Source organism: Macrobrachium rosenbergii, chromosome 41, assembly GCF_040412425.1.
Source record: "Macrobrachium rosenbergii isolate ZJJX-2024 chromosome 41, ASM4041242v1, whole genome shotgun sequence".
Taxonomy (NCBI): Eukaryota; Metazoa; Arthropoda; class Malacostraca; order Decapoda; family Palaemonidae; genus Macrobrachium; species Macrobrachium rosenbergii.
This window is the reverse complement of record NC_089781.1, coordinates 2,214,244-2,233,783: the sequence shown is the minus strand read 5'-3', so window position 1 is coordinate 2,233,783 and position 19,540 is coordinate 2,214,244. Positions and strand designations below refer to the sequence as shown.

At 37.7% G+C, this 19,540-nt stretch overlaps 1 protein-coding gene across 3 annotated transcripts in view; it reads right to left on the bottom strand.

Annotated features, from left to right (window-relative positions):
• The window catches only part of LOC136826576 (NFX1-type zinc finger-containing protein 1-like), a 321,939-nt gene that overhangs the window by 39,154 nt on the left and 263,245 nt on the right, over window positions 1–19,540 (bottom strand). For all 3 annotated transcript variants that reach the window (XM_067083776.1, XM_067083778.1, XM_067083777.1), the window contains exon 11: window positions 18,038–18,261. In XM_067083776.1, coding sequence (XP_066939877.1) covers window positions 18,038–18,261 — 224 coding nt within the window. The remainder of the gene's footprint in view (window positions 1–18,037; window positions 18,262–19,540) is intronic.

The window sequence follows — 19,540 nt, the reverse complement described above, 5'->3', positions numbered from 1 at the left end:
CTCAGGAAAGAAGGAATACAACTAATAGCTTACCTAGTCGACTGGTTAATCTGGGGGTCCACAAAAAAAAAGGTACTTGAAAAACCTAAGAGCAGTGGTCAACAGTCTTCAATCAAAAGGTTTTATAATAAATTGGAAAATATCCTTGCTCACGCCCAGCAGACGTTTTCAGTGGCTGGAACTGTGTTGGGATACTCTTCAGACCATGTTGTCTCTCCCCATCAAAACTCAGAACAGAATAAGGAAAGACCTCAAAAGGTTCCTGGTACAGCCCTTAGTTTCCAGATGGCATTTACAACGCATGATGGGTCTGCTGCAGTTTGTATCAGTAATAGCTCCAATACTCAAGATTGCAATTGAAAAACATGAACAAATTTTGGCTATTGCAAGCAAGAAAAAAGACGAGAGACCATTCTCCGCAAAAGAATCAGAAAGTTAAGGAGATAATTCGGCCTTGGACCCGGAGGGAATATCTAGCGAAACAGGTCACGCTGACTCCTCCATCTGTGAGTGACAATAAACACAGATGCCTTGTTGACAGGCTGGGGAGGACATTGGGAGGATTTTCAGGTGGGAGGGAGGTGGTCCAGGTACTCTGAGGAAGTGTCATATCAATTTCCTGGAATCGATGGCTGTCCTTTTGTCTTACAACAACTCAAACCTCCAGAAGAGAGACATATTCTGTTGGTTTTAGACAGCACGACTGCAATGTTCTGCATCAAGAGATCGAGACCATGTTCACCTCCTCTCAACATGGTAATGCTAGCCATCCTTCGGATGGTGCAAGAAAAGAAGTGACCCTGTCCGCAATTCACCTCACAAGGTCTCTCAATGTAATACCAGACTCTCTATCAAGGAAAACAAGAACCTCAACAGAGGGGATGCTGGACATCCACTCTTTTCAGACAATGGCCAACATACTTCCACAATTAGGATGCTGGACATCCACTCTTTTCAGACAATAGCCAACATGCTTCCACAACCGAAAGTGGACCTGTTTGCCACATACAAGAATCATAAACTCCCAGTATATGTGTCTCTGAACGTGGACAGTCAAGCAATAGCTGGAGATGCCTTCCTACAAGACTGGAACAAGTGGAGGACGATATATCTTTTTCCTCCACTGTCCCAGATTTCAAAAGTTTTGAGCAAACTCCCAACCTTCAAAGGAACAGCTTACTTAACAGCCCCAAATTGCCCAAACAGGCATTGGTTCTATTACTTCAAAAACAGGTGAAAAGATCAATGCCAATACTATCCGCTGTTCTATCCCAGAAAGTAGGAAAGTTGTTTATGCATCCTTCTTTCTGAGCCAAGACCTTCATGTACAGGGTATGGCTTCTTTAAATATTATCTACCAAGAAACTCTCAACCAACACTGCTAGGTACCTAGTGCAAAAATTACGGACATCATCTATCCGGCAATACCACTTCATATGGAAGATATGTTTTGATTTTATCCATACTGAGAACCCAGTTGACATTTCTATAGAAACACTTACAATTTCTGATATACCTTTTTGAAGACAAACGTCTTGCAGTTGCAACAATCATAGCATACAAAGCAGCATTAACGGAACTCTTGCTTTATGGATTTGGGATTGACTCCAGCACAGTTGTTATTTCCCTTCTGCGGTCTGTTGCTATACAAAGACCAGCTCCCGAAAGACTTCCAATTACTTGGTCCTTGATTAAGGTACTTAGACTTCTATCTAACCTCAATTCAGCGGACCCAATAAAACCGCAACTCACATGCTACAAAAGGCAATCTTCCTGATCGAATTGGTATCGAAAACTCGTATTAGTGAACTTAGATGGGAACGTTACAACACAAAAACTGCTGATAATCAATTACTGTATTTTTGTCCCCTGGCCCATCATTCCTGGCCAAGAATGAGGATCCTTCAAGAAGGATGCCTCCTATTCTTATAAGAAAACTCAATTTAACATACAAAACATTATACCCAGTTCAAGTACAAGGTTTACCTAGAGGTCACGGCAAACATCCCAGAAAGTTTGCTTTTCCTACACCCTAGCACGAATAAACCACTCTCTCTACAAGGGATAAGAATAATTTTAGTGTCCCTCATTAAAAAAGCAAACCCACACTCACTTCCCAGGTCACATGATATTAGGAAACTAAGTCGTTGGCCTTCTTCAGAAATGTTTCTTTCGAAGAAGTCTCCGAAAGTACAAGGTGACCATCAGAAACAGTATTCTTAAAACATTACTGGCATGAGCTCGAACTAATTTGACTACACTGTGTATCAGTAGGTGGTATGGTTAGTCCTGACCCAATACGCCCTACAGCGGAATACCAGGGGGTCTTCCTTACGGGTGAGTACTATATGCTGACTATCGGTGGGGAAGGTGCGACAAGACTGCAACCACACCCAGCATACTTAGGTAAGTCACTACAGAACTTCCCCCTAAACATGCAAGTTCTTGTTTAGTTTCTTGTGTTACCAAAAACCCAAAAGGTTTTTAGAATAAGGAATGGGGCTTGAAACTTGTGGCTATCAAAAAAACAAGTTTTGACGTATGAAAAACCTGTTTTTGGTAGTCGCTGTTGAGTCCTCAAAAACCTTCCACTTCCCTGACAAAAAAGCATGGGATTTGGGCAAGGGATCATTCTACGTTGACCAGCAGCAAGCAATGGATTCTGGTCTTTTGCTTGCCCAGTTGAAAACAAGATGACGGACACGTTGAAAACAAGATGACGGACACGCATGTGCAATAGTCACTTCTTACAGGTTTCAACGATGGAAAACAGAGTTCAGCTTCACTGAACATAAGGGAAAATAGGTTTTCTTATGTCAAACCTGTTTTCTCAGACAGAATATCATTAATAACTAACACTGTAGAAATGCATCTTTACATCTGAAAAGATTATACTGTACAGTGGCCCCCCCTTTTTAACCGGGAATAGGTTCCAGAACCTATTATGGAAATACAAAAATCACCTTTAAAAATGCTTATAATTGGCTAATAGCTGCCAAATACCTTGTAACCCTTAAACTAAAACACTTATAACTGCCCCTTTTAACATTTCACTGCTCAATTTGGTAGTTCAAACTAAAATATACCTTAAATTATCATACTAAAACAATTTAATATTATTTCAACCAAAAATACATCCCAAAACACCCAAACCCAAAATAACCTTAGATTACAATATTCTCCTACTACTGTTACTCTTAAGTAGGCTATATACAGACCTAAAACACTTATAACTGCTTACTTCAACAGTTCATTGCTACACTTGACAGTTTACACAAAAATAAACCTCAAACTATCATCCACGAATGCCCTTACATCATTTCAAAGTCAAGTTGCAAAATTAAGTACCAGCCTACAACTATTAATCTTAAGTATCCCCTATCATTCAGAAACACATTTTCCTTAGCCTACGGCATCGTTCTACGCATACTATAATGCACTGGGCATATATTTTACGTATAGTACTGATATTTTCCTGTGTTGTAAGATGATTTTGAAATGATATTTACTGTACAGGTACATATTTTAGAATAGTACCATTATACAGAGCACATCTAAAATATGTGGATAGTTCAGAACGATGGGATACGACCTCCACAGAGAATGCTATGTTTGTACATCATGTTAGTATTTTCGTGATTAAGTACAAATACATTTATGATAAATAAAATTATTTACACTACAGTAAGTTCTTGGTTTACGTCATTTTGTGGTTAGTCCTCTCCATCTCCCGTAGATTTATTCAACAATTCTTGTGCTGTCATTCTTATAACAAAAAATTTTTCTGTGACGACGTAACCTCTCTCTCTCTCTCTGTCTGTCTCTCTCTCTCTCTCTCTATATCAGTACTGTACTGTACATATCCTTTAAATGAAAATAACATCAATTACTGTACCATAAACATAAAGAAACATGAAAATAAACAACACTAGCAATTTCACGACAGATGACGGAGGTATTGTTGCCATATATCTTTGCTTCTGATTTTTTGTACCGTATTTCATTACGAGTTTAGTTGACTATGATTAACACACATTTTACAACAGTACACAATAGAATATTTTATCTGAGAATATTTTATCACTGTTGATGTTCATCTCTAATCACTGTACAAAAAATTTAAAAAACAGTTTTCATGTAGGCAACACTCCAACATTCTACTCTCATCCCAGCCAGTTTTAAGTGCCTGTGAAATCTTGTCCCCAGCTGCGCTCTCTCTCTCTCTCTCTCTCTCTCTCTCTCTCTCTCTCTCTCTCTCTCTCTCTCTCTCTCTCTCTCTCTCTCTCTCTCTCAGGTAAGAGAATGACTTATTTTTTATGTTTTATGCATGTTTACTTGTTTTGTACAATATAGCTTTATAGCTAGGGGTAAAGTTACCTAGTCATTCATTTTTCCATACTATGTAATTAAAAGTTTTTGCATTTTAATAAATAAAGACTGGAAAATAAAATTAAAATAATTAGCGAATATTCAAGATATTGTACAGTATGGTCTACCATCCAGAAACACTTTACACTAAAGTAATAATGATTTTTATGATAAATAGATAAATAAATAAATAAAAATAAATAAAAATAAATAAATAAAAAAATATAAATAAATAACTAAATAGAAATAAATAAAGAAAAGAAAATAAATGAAATTACATAAATAAAAATAAATAAAAAGAAATAAAAATAAATAAATAATTGAAAATAAATAAAAATAAATAAATAGTAAATAAATCAATAAAAATAAAAAATATAAATAAATAAAAATAAATAAATAAACAAAAATAACAAAAATAAATAAAATCAATTTTTTACATACTTACCCTCTATCATTAGCTCCATCTGCAGGTACTTGGCACGGGTTTGACTAGTGTTAAAATTGAAACAATCATTAATGACCGCTCCCAACAGTTACTCCCTGACCCTTTGTAGGATGGGGGGGGGGTCAGACAGCGATTGTTATGGTTGTTCATATTCCACTCCTAATCTCTTAAGAGGGGAGGAGGGTAGGTTTCTTAATGATAAAGGGTAAGTACCTAAAAAATCTTGTTTTATCATAAAAATCATTATTTTTGAGGTGAAACTAACTTACCCTCTATCATTAGCTGACTCCAACATTGAGTGCTCGAGGCAGGCAAGAGATTCCCTATAACTAAATTATCAAGATATAAATTTCCTCATCACCGCTTCCCTGATGAACATGATCCCATGGCAAGTACTTGTCAGATGAGGATCATCATCAAGGGAGGTCCACTACCTCAGGAGGTGGAATGTGAACCCCAAATGTGGCCATTGGTTGCTGTGCAACGCAGAATGGCAACTTACTGGCCCCTTTGTGTCAGGCCTGCAAAGCTGATGTGGGAGTTTAAACCAAACCTAAATCATGATCCCTCATGAGTTACCCACCTACATAATGGAGTCACTGAGGCACCTCACACCCAAAAACATTAAGACCAATTTTGGAAGAAAGTATTACTTAATCAGCTCAGGGTAGCTTTCTCCAAAGAGAAGCAATGGCTCTGCAACCTACAATAGAAGTAGTGCTCAAGTTACGATAATTCGCCTTATGATAATTCAATTTTGCATGAGGTCAGCAACTGACACCGATATGACAATATTTAGAAAATATTTTTAAATTTTACGCAGGCACAGGCAGCAACCTGCAATCAGGCAGCGAGAGAGACGAAATTACAATAGACCAACTTCTTTTCCTCTATCTCTTTATCCCACCTTCTAATTAAAAAATTAAAAGAGAATGATAAAAGTATTGTTAATAACGTTATACTTTTACATATATGCGTACAGCCATAAACAATAGAAGGAGAAACTGTTGTTTTCCTAATACCTGATTCGGAAAACAGCGGTTGTTTTGCTTTTTTGTCAACCATCGTACGGTAGTAAACATTAACCGTAATTATGTTACAAATGACGTTAAGTAGATTAGGACTGAAATGACATTAAGTAGAATAGGACTGATATATTTTTACATTATACCCTTATTCAGTATGGATAAAAGATCGGCAAGGAAATATACTGCTAAATTTAAGTTGCAAGTTGCAGATGAAGCTGTGAAAATAATGTTCAAGATACTACTGACTATAATTTATTGTGGATCCGCAACATGGATGAAACTCGACCGTAAATAACATTGGTGAGAAAGTATTTTAATCAAAACTACTGGGCATGAAAGAACACATATTACTGCTGTTTTCACACCGATAAAAGATAAATACGTAATCCTTGTATTATGAAGAAATCAAGTGAAAATGGTGAATGCAATCATGATTTTTTTTTACACAAAACAAACATGCTCCCAAAAAGGCCAATGTCATGGCTAAATTAATTTCACAATGAGACCTACTTGTTATATTTCAACTTAAAAACAATTCATATAATGAAAAATAACCTTGTCCCATATAAATAAAGTATCTAGAGATTCATTTACGCTAACTAGAGGCAAGAAAAGCACTCTGAACTGAGTTAACTATGACAAAACCAACTTACTGTGTAATCAGTTTCCAAACCAAACCCCTGATTGCAATTTATAATACAAAAAAAATGAGTATACAGGTGAAAAATAAGAAGCGGGTGCAGGACCTACACCCCGCTTCTGATTTTTCACCTGTGGTTATGTGTGATAAATGAATCATGTACAAAAGTGATAATAATCATTATATATATATATATATATATATATATATATATATATATATATATATATATATATATATATATATATATATATATATATATATATATATATATATATATATATAATACACCACTGATTGCAATTTATAATACAAAAAAATGTATATATATATGTGTGTGTGTGTGTGTGTATATATATATATATATATATATATATATATATATATATATATATATATATATATATATATATATATATATATATAATGTCTTATGATGTGTGTATTCTATAAAAGTTATATGTTTTCTATATTTTTGATGTGCTATTTTCTATATTTCTTGTGTGTTGTGAGATATAATGAGGTGGTTTTGTAGTGGTTTTGTAGTATGTGTTTTTGTAAAATGCTTATATGCTTTCTTTTGTGTTTGTCATATATTAAATGTAATGACTGCAAAAATAGTGTTTAAGGGAGATGCAAAATCTCAGATTCTACAAAAAGGGTTGGTTGGTGATAAGATGTGTCTTCCTGTAGGCTTGTTTGCTCAGGTTGACAGGATGTGGGTGAGAGAGTGATCCTAGAAGCCTCTAATGTTATCAGTTAAAAGGGAGGTGGGTTGACAGGTTTGATATCCATGGCCAGTGCAGAGGCCTGCGTGTTTACACAAGTGTTAAGGCAGGCAGCTGTCAATCATTCAGATAAGGGTACAGGCCTATGTCGCTTTCTGAGCCAGAGAATAAATCATCTGTTTATTACTGTAAGAAAGAAATTATGTTTATTCTATTGTAGAGACAGAAACTCAGTTTATTCCTATTTCTTCCAGGGTGACCACTTTCTTCAAATGCCTAACTAGCAACCCAGGTTTAACCTCATGGAAGATTTTTGGTAGAATATTAGTTAGTCCAGACTGAGACCCTGTAGAGGTTGGTCTCTCTCTCTCTCTCTTTCTCTCATTTCCTCTTCATATAGGAGGTAAAATTTTGGTCACTCTCCCAAACATATAAGTTTTGTGAACTGTTAATAATATTTAATGCTCCCTTGGTAGAATCTGATGTGAGAGAACATATTGTAACAGGCCTGAGGTACAAGTGTTTTTACTGAAGAAAAAGGAGTTGTGTAATGGTGTGCAGAGACTTGTATAAGGTAAAGTGGTATTTACTTATTATTTTAACATAGTACAAAGGTGAATGTGGTCTTTTAAAAATGTGGATGTAATCTTTTTAAAAAGGTAGATATAATCTTTAAACAGATTTTGCCTTGGTGAAATTATTGTTGATACACTTTTTGTGCATTTTTACATGCTCTTGTCTTGACATTTCTTCTATGTGTTCTTGTGTTTATAATTTCAGTGTTACCAAAGATTTTGTGTTGGTGATTGATTTAACATTGATTTAGCACTTTTTATGTGTTGACTCTTTAACACTGAATACTTGTGTTGATTTCATTTCTTAAGATTTCTTTTTCAAATTTGAAGTAAATCTTAACAGTCTGAATTCTGCTTACTTAACCCTTAAACACTGAGCGTTTATTTACAAGTGTCTCCCGTATGCCGGCGAGGTTTGAGAGTTAGCGGCGAAGCGGAAAGAAAGTTTTTTCAAATAATCACAGCATGCTTAGTTTTTAAGATTAAGAGTTCATTTTTGGCTCCTTTTTATGTCATTGCCTGAAGTTTAGTATGTAACCATCAGAAATGAAAAAAAATATCATTATATATAAATATTGGAATATATGACAGCACAAAAAAAAATTTCATATATAATTGTATACAAATCGCGCTGTGAGCAAAACGGTTAAAGCTAAAGTTATTTTTTTTTGTTGTATTGTGCATTAAATTGCAATGATTTTGGTATATAACAAATTGTAAAACGATCAAAGCAACACAGAGAAAATATTATAACAAAATGATGCATAAATTCGTAATGTGGGGACCTAAAAAAAAATTTTTTTTTTTTAAATTCACCATAAATCGAAATGTTGTACTAGAGACTTCGCGTTTGTTGCAAAATGAAGGTAAATGATTGAATATTACTGGAATGTAAGAGTTCTAGCTTACAATTGCAGTTTTCGACCATTTCGGTCGAGTTAAAGTTGACCGAAGGTCGAATTTTTTCTATTTCTCGTGATTTATATGAAAATATTTCAAACTGGATGAAAACTACAACCATTCTTGTATTCTAAATGAAATTGCACACATTTTCATATATAAAACTTTATGTAATGGCCAACAGAGAACGGTGCAAAACTTACGACAAAGTGACTAAAGAATTTCTGAGATGTTCAGCCGAGTTAGCATGCCAGACGTAAGGAAAAAGTTTTTTCAAAAATTCACCATAAATCGAAATATTATGCTAGAGACTTCCAGTTTGTTGCAAAATGAAGGTGAATGATTGAATATTGCTAGAATGTAAGAGTTTTAGCTTACAATTGCATTTTTCGACCATTTCGGTCAAGTCAAAGTTGACCGAATGTTGAAATTTTGGCACTTATTGTGATTTATATGAAAATATTTCAAAACTGATAAAGCTACAACCATGAGTTATTTTTTGTTGTATTCTACATGAAATTGTGCACATTTTCATATATAAAACGTTATGTAACGGCTAATAGAAAACGGTGCACAAATTACGACAAAGTGACTAAAGAATTTCTGAGATTTACAGCAGAGTTAGCGCGCGCGGACATAAGGAAAAAGTTTTTTTCAAAAATTCACCATAAATCAAAATATTGTGCTAGAGACTTTTTGTTTGTTGCAAAATGAAGGTAATTGATTGAATATTACTAGAATGTAAGAGTTTTAGCTTACAATTGCATTTTACGACCATTTTGGTCGAGTCAAATTTGAACGAAGGTTGAAATTTTGGCACTTATCGTGATTTATACGAAAATATTTCAAAACTGATAAAAGCTACAACCATCAGTTATTTTTTGTTGTATTCTACATGAAATTGTGCACATTTTTATATATAAAACTTTATGTAACGGCTAAATAGAAAACGGTGCAAAATTACGACATAGTGACTAAAGAATTTCCGAGATTTTCAGCAGTTAGCACACTCGGACGTAAGGAACATAAGGAAAAAGTTTTTTCAAAAATTCACCATAAATTGAAATATTGTGCTAAAGACTTCTCGTTTGTTGCAAAATGAAGGTAAATGATTGAATACTACTAGAATGTAAGAGTTTTAGCTTGCAACTGCATTTTTCGACCATTTCGGTCGAGTCAAAGTTGACCGAAGGTTGAAATTTTGGCACTTGTCGTGATTTATATGAAAATATTTCAAAACTGATAAAAGCTAGAACCATGAGTTTTTTTTTTTTTTGTATTCTACATGAAATTGCACACATTTTCATATATAAAACTTTGTGTAACGGCTAATAGAAAACGGTGGAAAAATTACGACAAAGTGACTAAAGAATTTCCGAGATTTTCAGCAGAGTTAGCGCGTGCGGACAGAAGGAAAAAGTTTTTTAAAAAATTCACCATAAATCGAAATATTGTGCTAGAGACTTCCCGTTTGCTGCAAAATGAAGGTAAATGATTGAATATCACTAGAATGTAAGATTCTTTGCTTACCAAAAAAAAATATATATATATATACACATATATATATCTATATATATATATACACATTCATACATACACAAACACACATATATTTTTTTTTTATTTTGGTACGAATACATAAATGAAAGGAATGCAGGTGAAAAACTTTTTTTTTTTTTGCATAAAACGAAATAATATACGAAACACCAATAAATACAGATATATAAAAACTTGTAATAAATATAAAATTAAATATAAAATCAATGCAGAATACTCACTCGAAATCCTGACTCTTCGTTCTATTCTTGTTTTCTTCCTCCTCCATTGAAGAGTCTTGCATTTTTTTCCTCTAGACATAACGAGGTACAGGTGGAGGAGGGAGACGCGCGCCCTTACTGCAGATGGGCCTCCCTTCGGCGGTCCGCTGCACCCTCCAGTGTCCCTTGGGTAGGCGCACTCCAATATATAACCGAAGTGTGGTGTTTGCGGTCACACTCCCCGATCCTGCAAAGTGCTAACTTGCAGGTGCAACAGATGAACCGGGTATCTCTTCCTTCTGCCATTCATATGGCACACCCGGCACCGTTTCTGCTTACGCCCTTCTAGGGGCTCCAGTGTGTGATCCCCTTCCTACAGCCAACACACGGGGTCCACTATCCGACGGGACATTGGAATGTCAGGGATGGCAGCAGCAGGGACAGGGACAGGGACAGCAGGGGGGGCGGCAGCAAGGGTGGCATCATCAAGGGCGGCGGCAGCAGGAGCAGGACGACCAAGGTTGGCCCTCCTAGCGACATCTGCTCTATCCTCTTGGGGCAGATCTGGAGCTCGGGGCAGGGAGGCGGTGCTGGAAGACCACTCCTCAGGATTGAAGTTTATGAGGGCATTCCCAGCCACCTCAAGAAACTGGATGTGGGACAACCTTCGGGTGTCAGAATTGTACCCACAGTAGAGGATGTAGGCATTCTGGAGAGCCAACTGAAGGAGGTATTTGAGGAGCTTCTGTGTCCACCTCCTGGTTCTCCTGGCGAAGGGATAATACTGGATTAGTTGACCAAAGAGATCAACTCCTCCCATGTGCCTACTGTAGTGCCCGATGACAGTAGGCCGTTGGACACGAAACTCCTCATACGTAACTCGGCCCTGCCGACGTGTCTTCTTCCACTGAACGACCTCTTCTTGGATGGGCTCATGACTCGTCGTAATGATGGGCATGAGTTGGACCCCCTTCCAACAGATGACGAAGACATCTCCCTTCCGCCGCCACTCTGTCTCTCCTCTTGCCAGATGTTGCGGCTGGCTAGCGAACCTCTTGAGGACATTCAGGGCCCCATGCACCAACCGAAGGGTACCACTGACGTGCACACCTGCTTCATACAGTTCCTCGCCCAGGGCTACTGAGTTATAATAATTATCCATAAACAGGTGGTATCCCTGGTTACGGAAACGATCCACAAGACCGAAGAAAGGTCACGCAGCGTGGGGAAGACCCCGGAAAACACAGAGAAGTCCACGATGTATCCAGTGTTGGATTCCGTAATAAAAAATAACTTCACACCATATTTCTTTGGCTTCTTGGGGTTGTACACTTTTATGCTTAGAAGCCCTTTGTATGGCATCATCCCCTCATCCAAAGAAAGGTTCTTGGAAGGAACCAGGAGAAACTGGCACCGTTCACGAATGTAGTCCAACACTGGGCGGACTAAGATGAGGCGGTCTGGGTTATTCCGGGGTATGGCCCTTCAGTTGAAGGCGTTGAAAATACCTGTCCAACGCCAGGAAACTATCACGGGGCATAATGCCAGGCACATTGGGCGTACTTAAAAAAATTCCGCCTCCAATATTGCCTGATGTTGGCAGCAGGAATCATTCCAAAGAAAATGTGGAGCCCCTAAAAATGCACCATGTCCGTGAAGTTGCAGCCCCGCCAGCGATATGACAACGTCGTCTGCAGTTCCTCATGGCAGTACTGAGCGTAATCCGCCGTCTCTGCAACGAGGTATTCCAGGAATTCCCGCGTAAGGAAGAGCTGAATGAACACCAATGCAGTGAGAGGCACAGGGACGGTCAGTCCAGGTGCTGCCGTGAAGGGGTGCATGTTAGGTGGGGTGGGTCCTCCAACCACCCCTCATCATTTTCGGACAAGCGGCCTTCACCTAAGCTGCCGCGACGTTGCAACCTTCTACGGGCCCTTGTGCAGGCAAGACTTCGCACTCCCACCCTCCTCTGGCCCATCTCCCTCACTTTCACCATCACTTTCTGTCTCGTCCCCACCAGCCACAATCGGTGCCTCCTCCTCCTCAGACTCTCCCTCATAGGCACTGAAACCACTCAACTCCAGTTCACTTTCATGCTCTGGCTCTCGTACGGACATTGGGAGCAAATACTCGTCATCACTGACATCGGGAGTGATGTCCTCGTCACTAGATGACCAACTGCCATCAAAATGAGGACTTTCCACCTGCTCTCGATCGAGCTCCAACAAGTACTCATCAATGTCCTTTTGTTGGAGGCCTCCCAAATGCTTACGAATGCCCCTCAGGACACCCCGATGCTTCCTAGGGGTCGTAAAAGGCACAGGATGTGGTTCTTGGTCCCTTTCGGCCACACGTGGCTGCACAACACGGCGTTGAAAAGCTGGGTCACCTTGGGTGCTTGGTCCCTCTCCAGCATCCAAATCTAAAACTCGCCTCACACACTCACTACTGACAGGCAATATGCGCCTTTCACGGTCCTGACAACGTTTGGACATCTCTGCAAATGTCCTATTGCGTCACAAATACGCTAACACTCGCACAAGTTCTGCAAAACACGAATGCATCAAGAAATTGCTCTCCGACGATGCTTCGCTGATGCTTTGTAGTGCGAGAAGAAAGAAATTCACGCATGTGCAGCTGGGTCACGCTTGTAAACAAAACAACAGCATGATCAGTGAACTGCCAGCATCCCTCAAGGCGCGTGATTTAAAATCTTTAGCAAACTAGGCCTATAACTATTTTTCCGCGAATATTTAAAAAACTTATTGTAGTCGATGTATTTTACGTCCACTTGGCACCCGACAGACAATTTTTGTCGATGTAAAATACGTCCGGTCGGCGTTTAAGGGATAATATGTCAGCAGACATAATTCTTCACGATTCCAAGGAGTGAATTGTCAATGAGTGGCGAATGATGGGAGCCCTTCGTGTGAGAAGGGGTCTTCTGTTTCCAATTAAGACACTCTCTCTCTCTCTCCCTTATGGTGTTTACCTTCACCTTTTGAATAGAGAATTTGATGAATAAGGTCTTTCCTCTTGTGAGGTGGTTACTGACCTCAGGAAATAGAGAATTCGAAGAATAAGATCTTTCCTCTTGCGAGGTGGTTATTGACCTCATTCATATTCATATATAACTCTGAAGTTTAAATCCCCACCTGTGATCGCTCCTACTGCTGTTGAAGCTCTTCTAAGCTCAAGGAAGGATTCAAGAACACCTTTTGATTTTCTTGGCTAAGGAAGATGAGATGATAGCTTGGCAGAGGGAATGAGTGAGATGACTGGTCTCTCTTCTTTCCCTTTTTCCTTTCTTCTCTACCTATAGACGGTTGTGAAGAATGACTCATATGCTGGAACTGGCTTGATGCAGGTGAGTTTTGCAGTCATGCTGTTACAGTATTTATATGTTCCATACAACATATAAACATGCTTCTCAGTAGCCTTTACTTCTCTCTCCAGCAAGGGGGGTGAGAAGTGGTGGCAATCCCACTGCATGTAACGGACATGGTTTGTTGATTGAACAGATATACTGTAGTTCTCTTTCACTTCCATATATAGCCTTTGCTTCTCTCTCCAGCAAGGGGAGTGAAGAGTGGTGACAAACCCACTGCAAGTGGCTGACTTGGTTTGTTGCTTCAACAGATATATTTCTCTTTGACTTATATATATGCCATGAATAAAGGGGGGGGGGAATGTCCTATCATCAGAGGGCAACTCCATTTTTGAGTAGCTTACTGAACTTGTCATCATTGGGGATCCCCTCAAAGAATGTCTCCTCTGTTGACGATGCACCTTCCATAGACAGTACTAGGACATCTCTGTCGACAGTGCAAATTCTGTTGACAGTAGAGTATGTAACATATTTCTCCATAGAACATCTTATCATAGTACATCCCCTGGGGTTATCCTATCATCATCTCTGTATACAGTGCTGATGAATGGGGTTGCAGTAGCATGCTTGACACAGATGTTAGTCAGACACACCCCAGGATGAGGAATGTATGTCCGACAAGTTCTGTCACTGGAGTCTATACCCTTGCACGGGTACAGGAGTTCTGCTTTTTTGGCAACGCTAAGTGATTGAGCATGCCTACTTTCTCTTACCAGTTTCTACCACCATACTGGTTTTAATACCAATAATGTGTATACAAGAAGAACTTTTATGTTTATGAAATTTTGAACGATGATTCTTAGCTATGCTAAACCACTTTCACTTTTGGCACCAATGAGGTCTTACTGATAAGGACAGTGAATTGATCGAGACACTGATCTCTTTCTTTTCTAGTTGCCTTCCTCTCTACCGAGTTAGGCAGGAAGATAAGACCTATCAGATGTTGGACCTACACAGTACACGTGACGAAGTATTCCAACTGAATGGATATATCTATCAACTGATCTGGAGACTAAGTTCTAAAAACTTATCTTCTGTCAAGGATAGGTGTCTGGAGCCCCTTTCCTTGGTCCTTGTGCTGTTACTTTGCTCCTGTGAGGAGTAGACGTAGGGGCAGTAATTGCTGCTTACAATCCTCAGTATGATAACGACACCACAATACCAACATTGGTCTCCAAAGCTCCTAGTGTTCTTACATGTCAGGTTTGAGACAGTGGTAGTACTCGGAGAGACAGAAGTACTTTCGGTACGACGGCCATCAAGGAATCAAAAGCGAGATGGCATTTTTTCAATGAAATCAAGGGATAAGACGGTTGATCTTGGCTTGTGGTTCTCGCTCAACTCGAAAGAAGACTGGTCATACCCTTTCTTCTCTTGATTTCCTGTTGTTGGCTCTGTTATGATTTGCTTATTCTATATATTCGAAGGTGATCATATCATTTTCCTTTGGTGGTCCTGTGGCACCAAAGACAGTATGACTTCTGTGTTACCCGCATAATCTAGGCCTTCAGCCCAAAGCTAACGACCAGTTCGTTACTGTAGAGCTGCCCGAGAAATGATGGCAAAGGGATCCTTTCTCTAGCTAGGGAATTGATCAACCAAGCTTACCACAAAACTTCCTACTGGACATCAGTACGTTTTGGGAAAGATCTATAGAAGGCAAAGTCATCCATATGTCTGTCACATTCAGAAAGGACCTGTACTTCGAGTACTGATTGGATTTCTTAAACCAATCTATATACTAAAACTTTGGGTGCACAAACTTGTTCATTGTGTACATTTACATGGTATGGGTTCTATGGTACAGTTTGCAAGACAAATATTTAATATTTGCAGTGGATTGTGACTGCAATAAATATTAACAAATTTACTTACTGTATATATTCGTGTAATATTCGACCTCATGTAATGTTCGACCGCCATTTTTTACTGCATATATTAGGATTTTAGCATATACCCCATGTACTGTTTGAGTTTTTGATTCTGGCAATAAGCCTAGGCTATGTTTCTATATATTTGGAATCAAATATATCATCTCAGATTCTGACATCTAAAAACTGAGTTAAACTAAGAGGCTAAAAGCTTAGAATATACCTATAAATTGTATAAAAAATTAGTATAATGTACAGTATACAGTGGTACCTCGGTTTCCGACGCTAATCCGTTCTAGAAGGAATGTCGAGATTCGATTTTGTCGAATTCCGAATCAATTTCGACCATAAGAAATAACTGAAAATGGATTATTCCGTTCCTGACCACCAGTCACTACTCCAACCTTGTCTTTTTATACAAAACACTACACACATTACAATTAAATAAGTTCAGAGTTAAATAACTTACCTTAATAGAAGTCTTCTTACAGTTTTAAATGCATACTGTATAAAAAAATTGGCCTACCAGTGGTAGACCGAGCGCTGCAGGCTAGGCTAGGCAGCCCATATGCACTCAGAATGTAGTGTAACGGGTACGCACAAAAACTGTTGTTAATGATAAATACAATGAAAAACAAGCCTGGTCATTACATTGAATTAATAAAACAATATTAAAAATAAGCCAAATGTACTGTAGAGTCTGTTATAAAAATTAAGAAAAATGTCTTAAGTTACATCGGCATCGGCAGCTTGTGGCAAGCGCGAATGTAAACAAACCAGAGCGCCCGTCCTGGTGGCATATCGCGTACTACTGTAATTACATAAACATTGTGTACGTTCAGGATTGTATTAATTTATGGTAAATTCCATTCAGAGTCTACTGTAAGTGCTTTTAAATGTGCGTGGGAAGAACGCCACCAACAACGCCAACTAGCGGCGGCGTTACCGAAACACTTTTGTTTACAAACATCATATGTTTCGTCAACGGGTCGGATCGCGTCGGGTCGGATTCCGGTTTGTTGTTCGGGAACCGGCGCAAAGTTTACTCGGCATTTCGTGTCGGAATCCGATTTTGTCGAAGTTTCGCACGGTCGGAGACCGGGGTTCCACTGTACTCATTTCAAATCATTAAAATTAACTATAATAAACAAAAGAAAAAAACTTCCAACTTTCTTTGTTTACAATCATTTTATCATAACTACCAAGGCTTGCCAAGCAACCACTGTAACTAGTGAAGAGTATAATCATCATACATTTCTGTTCTTTAATTTCTCTTCAACCATTAATAACTAGCAAACTGTATAATAACCATTCGTTTCTATTCTTTACTCTCCCTTTACCCAATTCCACTATTCTTTTAACTCTATTGCCCTGTTACTGTTTCTTATATTAAAAGTTTTCAAAATATTTTTATTCAATACCCTTTAATAGGGCGTCAAATATATACAGCAAGTTTACTGCTAAATTTATACTGCAAGTGATCGCTTCTGCTGAAACAAGCAACAACATGCAAGCTGCTAACAAATATGGCATATCAGAAAAGTGTGTTCGTGATTGAAGGAAGAAAATGGAAAGTTAAACTGAATTTACCAGATCCTTTTTACCTAAAGAAAAATGTACGACTCTTTGTGAATCATAAGTGAAGAGAAAACAGCTGATAAAATGCAAATGGCGGCTAATACTTGTTTACATTCGGGAAATGTAGGCTACACTTATTATAGCTGAGAACAGCCATAAATATAGAAACAACATAACAATAACAAAAGATCCTCAGATAAGTAAAACATTTGTATTTATTCGCTTTATTTTACAAAAAAAAAAAAAAAATAGTTCATCAACTTCTGTAGAAGAAAATGCTACTTTGTTGACTTTCGTTGTCAGAAATCCAAACCCTAGGCTTAGCCTTGTCCCAAAATCTTGCAATTTTCCAAAACTATACCCCATGTAATGTTTGACCCCAAAATTTTATGTCATAAAACTGGTCTTTAAATATCGAACATTACACGAGTATAAATGGAATTTGTGACACAGTCAAAAAACTTCAAAGCAATTTTAATTATTAATATTTCAGTAGTGACCATGGCCTATAGGATCGAAGGGAATGTGCTTACTTTGTTATACTGACACCTGAACAAAAACAACTAAAACTTTAGCTTTAGACCAAGATTAAAACACTTGTCTTTCTGATTTTAGACTATCAAATATCATGATCTGTGAGCACTTGCCCTAAGAAATTTACACACAAAACAGATAAATTTCAATACTCTGTATATGGGATGCCACCAAATAATGACTCATAAAGGAATATATCATCTAGATAAAGCACTGTATTCTTACCTTGCATCTGCATCTTCTTCAAATCCTAGTAATGTGAATTCTGTTAATTCCTCCTTATTACAAATCCTACACAAGGGGGGACAAGGATCACCGCAAAAGCCTATGCATGGATGACCACAATTTTTTAACAGTTTTGGACAAGGCTTCTGGCATGGTGGGACAGAACATGGTTCTCCACATCTTTTACCACAACGCTGGTGTTCACACTTCCATGTACATGGCTCCTGCAAAATGAATTAATGTATCTTTTAGATTCTTTTTATAGGGTGACATTCCACCCTCTAGGTCCCATTGCTGTGTAACCAGTTGGTTCTTGGCCACGTATAAATAAATCTAATCCTTCGGGCCAGCCCTAGGAGAGCTGTTAATCAGCTCAGTGGTCTGGTTAAACTAAGATATACTTAACTTTCCTCATTACAATGTTCTGGTCATAAAGAGATACTTCTGGTATAACTGGTAACCTCAATTATTGAAAGATTAGTTACGTCCTAACTGCTGTAAATCAAGTTTCATAAAAATTATCAGTATTTTAGATACAACTGTATTATTTGACTTTTGCAGATGGATGGTGTTAGAATTTCAAAGGACAATTTCCAACAATGAAATAATATCACTGTCATAAAATTCATATACGAAACATTAGTACAGATTTCACTACAAATTATTTGCAGTAGTGCGAGTGTTTTGGAATACTGGTACATTACATATAAGGAAGGATTTACACCTTCCTTAACCAAACATTTCGGTACTTCTTAGCACTTGGTTGCCAGAACAAAATTATTTTATAAGCATAAATTTATCATTGCTTTATAAGCATAAATTTAACAATGTCCAGCTGACACTTTACATTAGGTAATTAAAAAGTACACTCCAGTTAGAACTTTTAACACGAGTGAAAGAATGATCACATATACTACTTGCAAAACAAAAGCTTAGAATTTTGTACAAATTTTATGACAGAAAAAAAAAATCCGTTAAGTACAGGTGCCAGTGTATTAAAATTTTCCTTAATTACTTAAGATATGAGAACCCAATAATTACTAATAATGAAACTAGGTTTTCTCTGGAATCTACAATACAATACAATATTTATTTGGAATGGTATCACTATTTCAAATTATTTCTGCTTACTGCTGACAACTTTCTATTTTAAAAAATTTAAATACTGATGAATACTGGGGTAAATTTATTTCTTACTAAAAACACAATGCAAACAAAACAATGCAAATGAACAAAATACATAGTGATAACTACAGTCGTCCCTCGTCTATCGGGGGGGTTAGTCTAGTACAAAAACCCCACCACAGGCAAAACTCCGCGAAGTAGCGAACTTATATTTATTTGATTATTTACTGTATACATATATATTTTAAGGCTTTATAAACCCTCCCCCCCCTCTTATAAAGCTTTCCCACAGTTATAAACCTTTCCCTTCCCCTCACTCTTATAAACATTTCCTATGCACTTAAATAATTTCTATACTCTTAAAACTACGTAATTAAA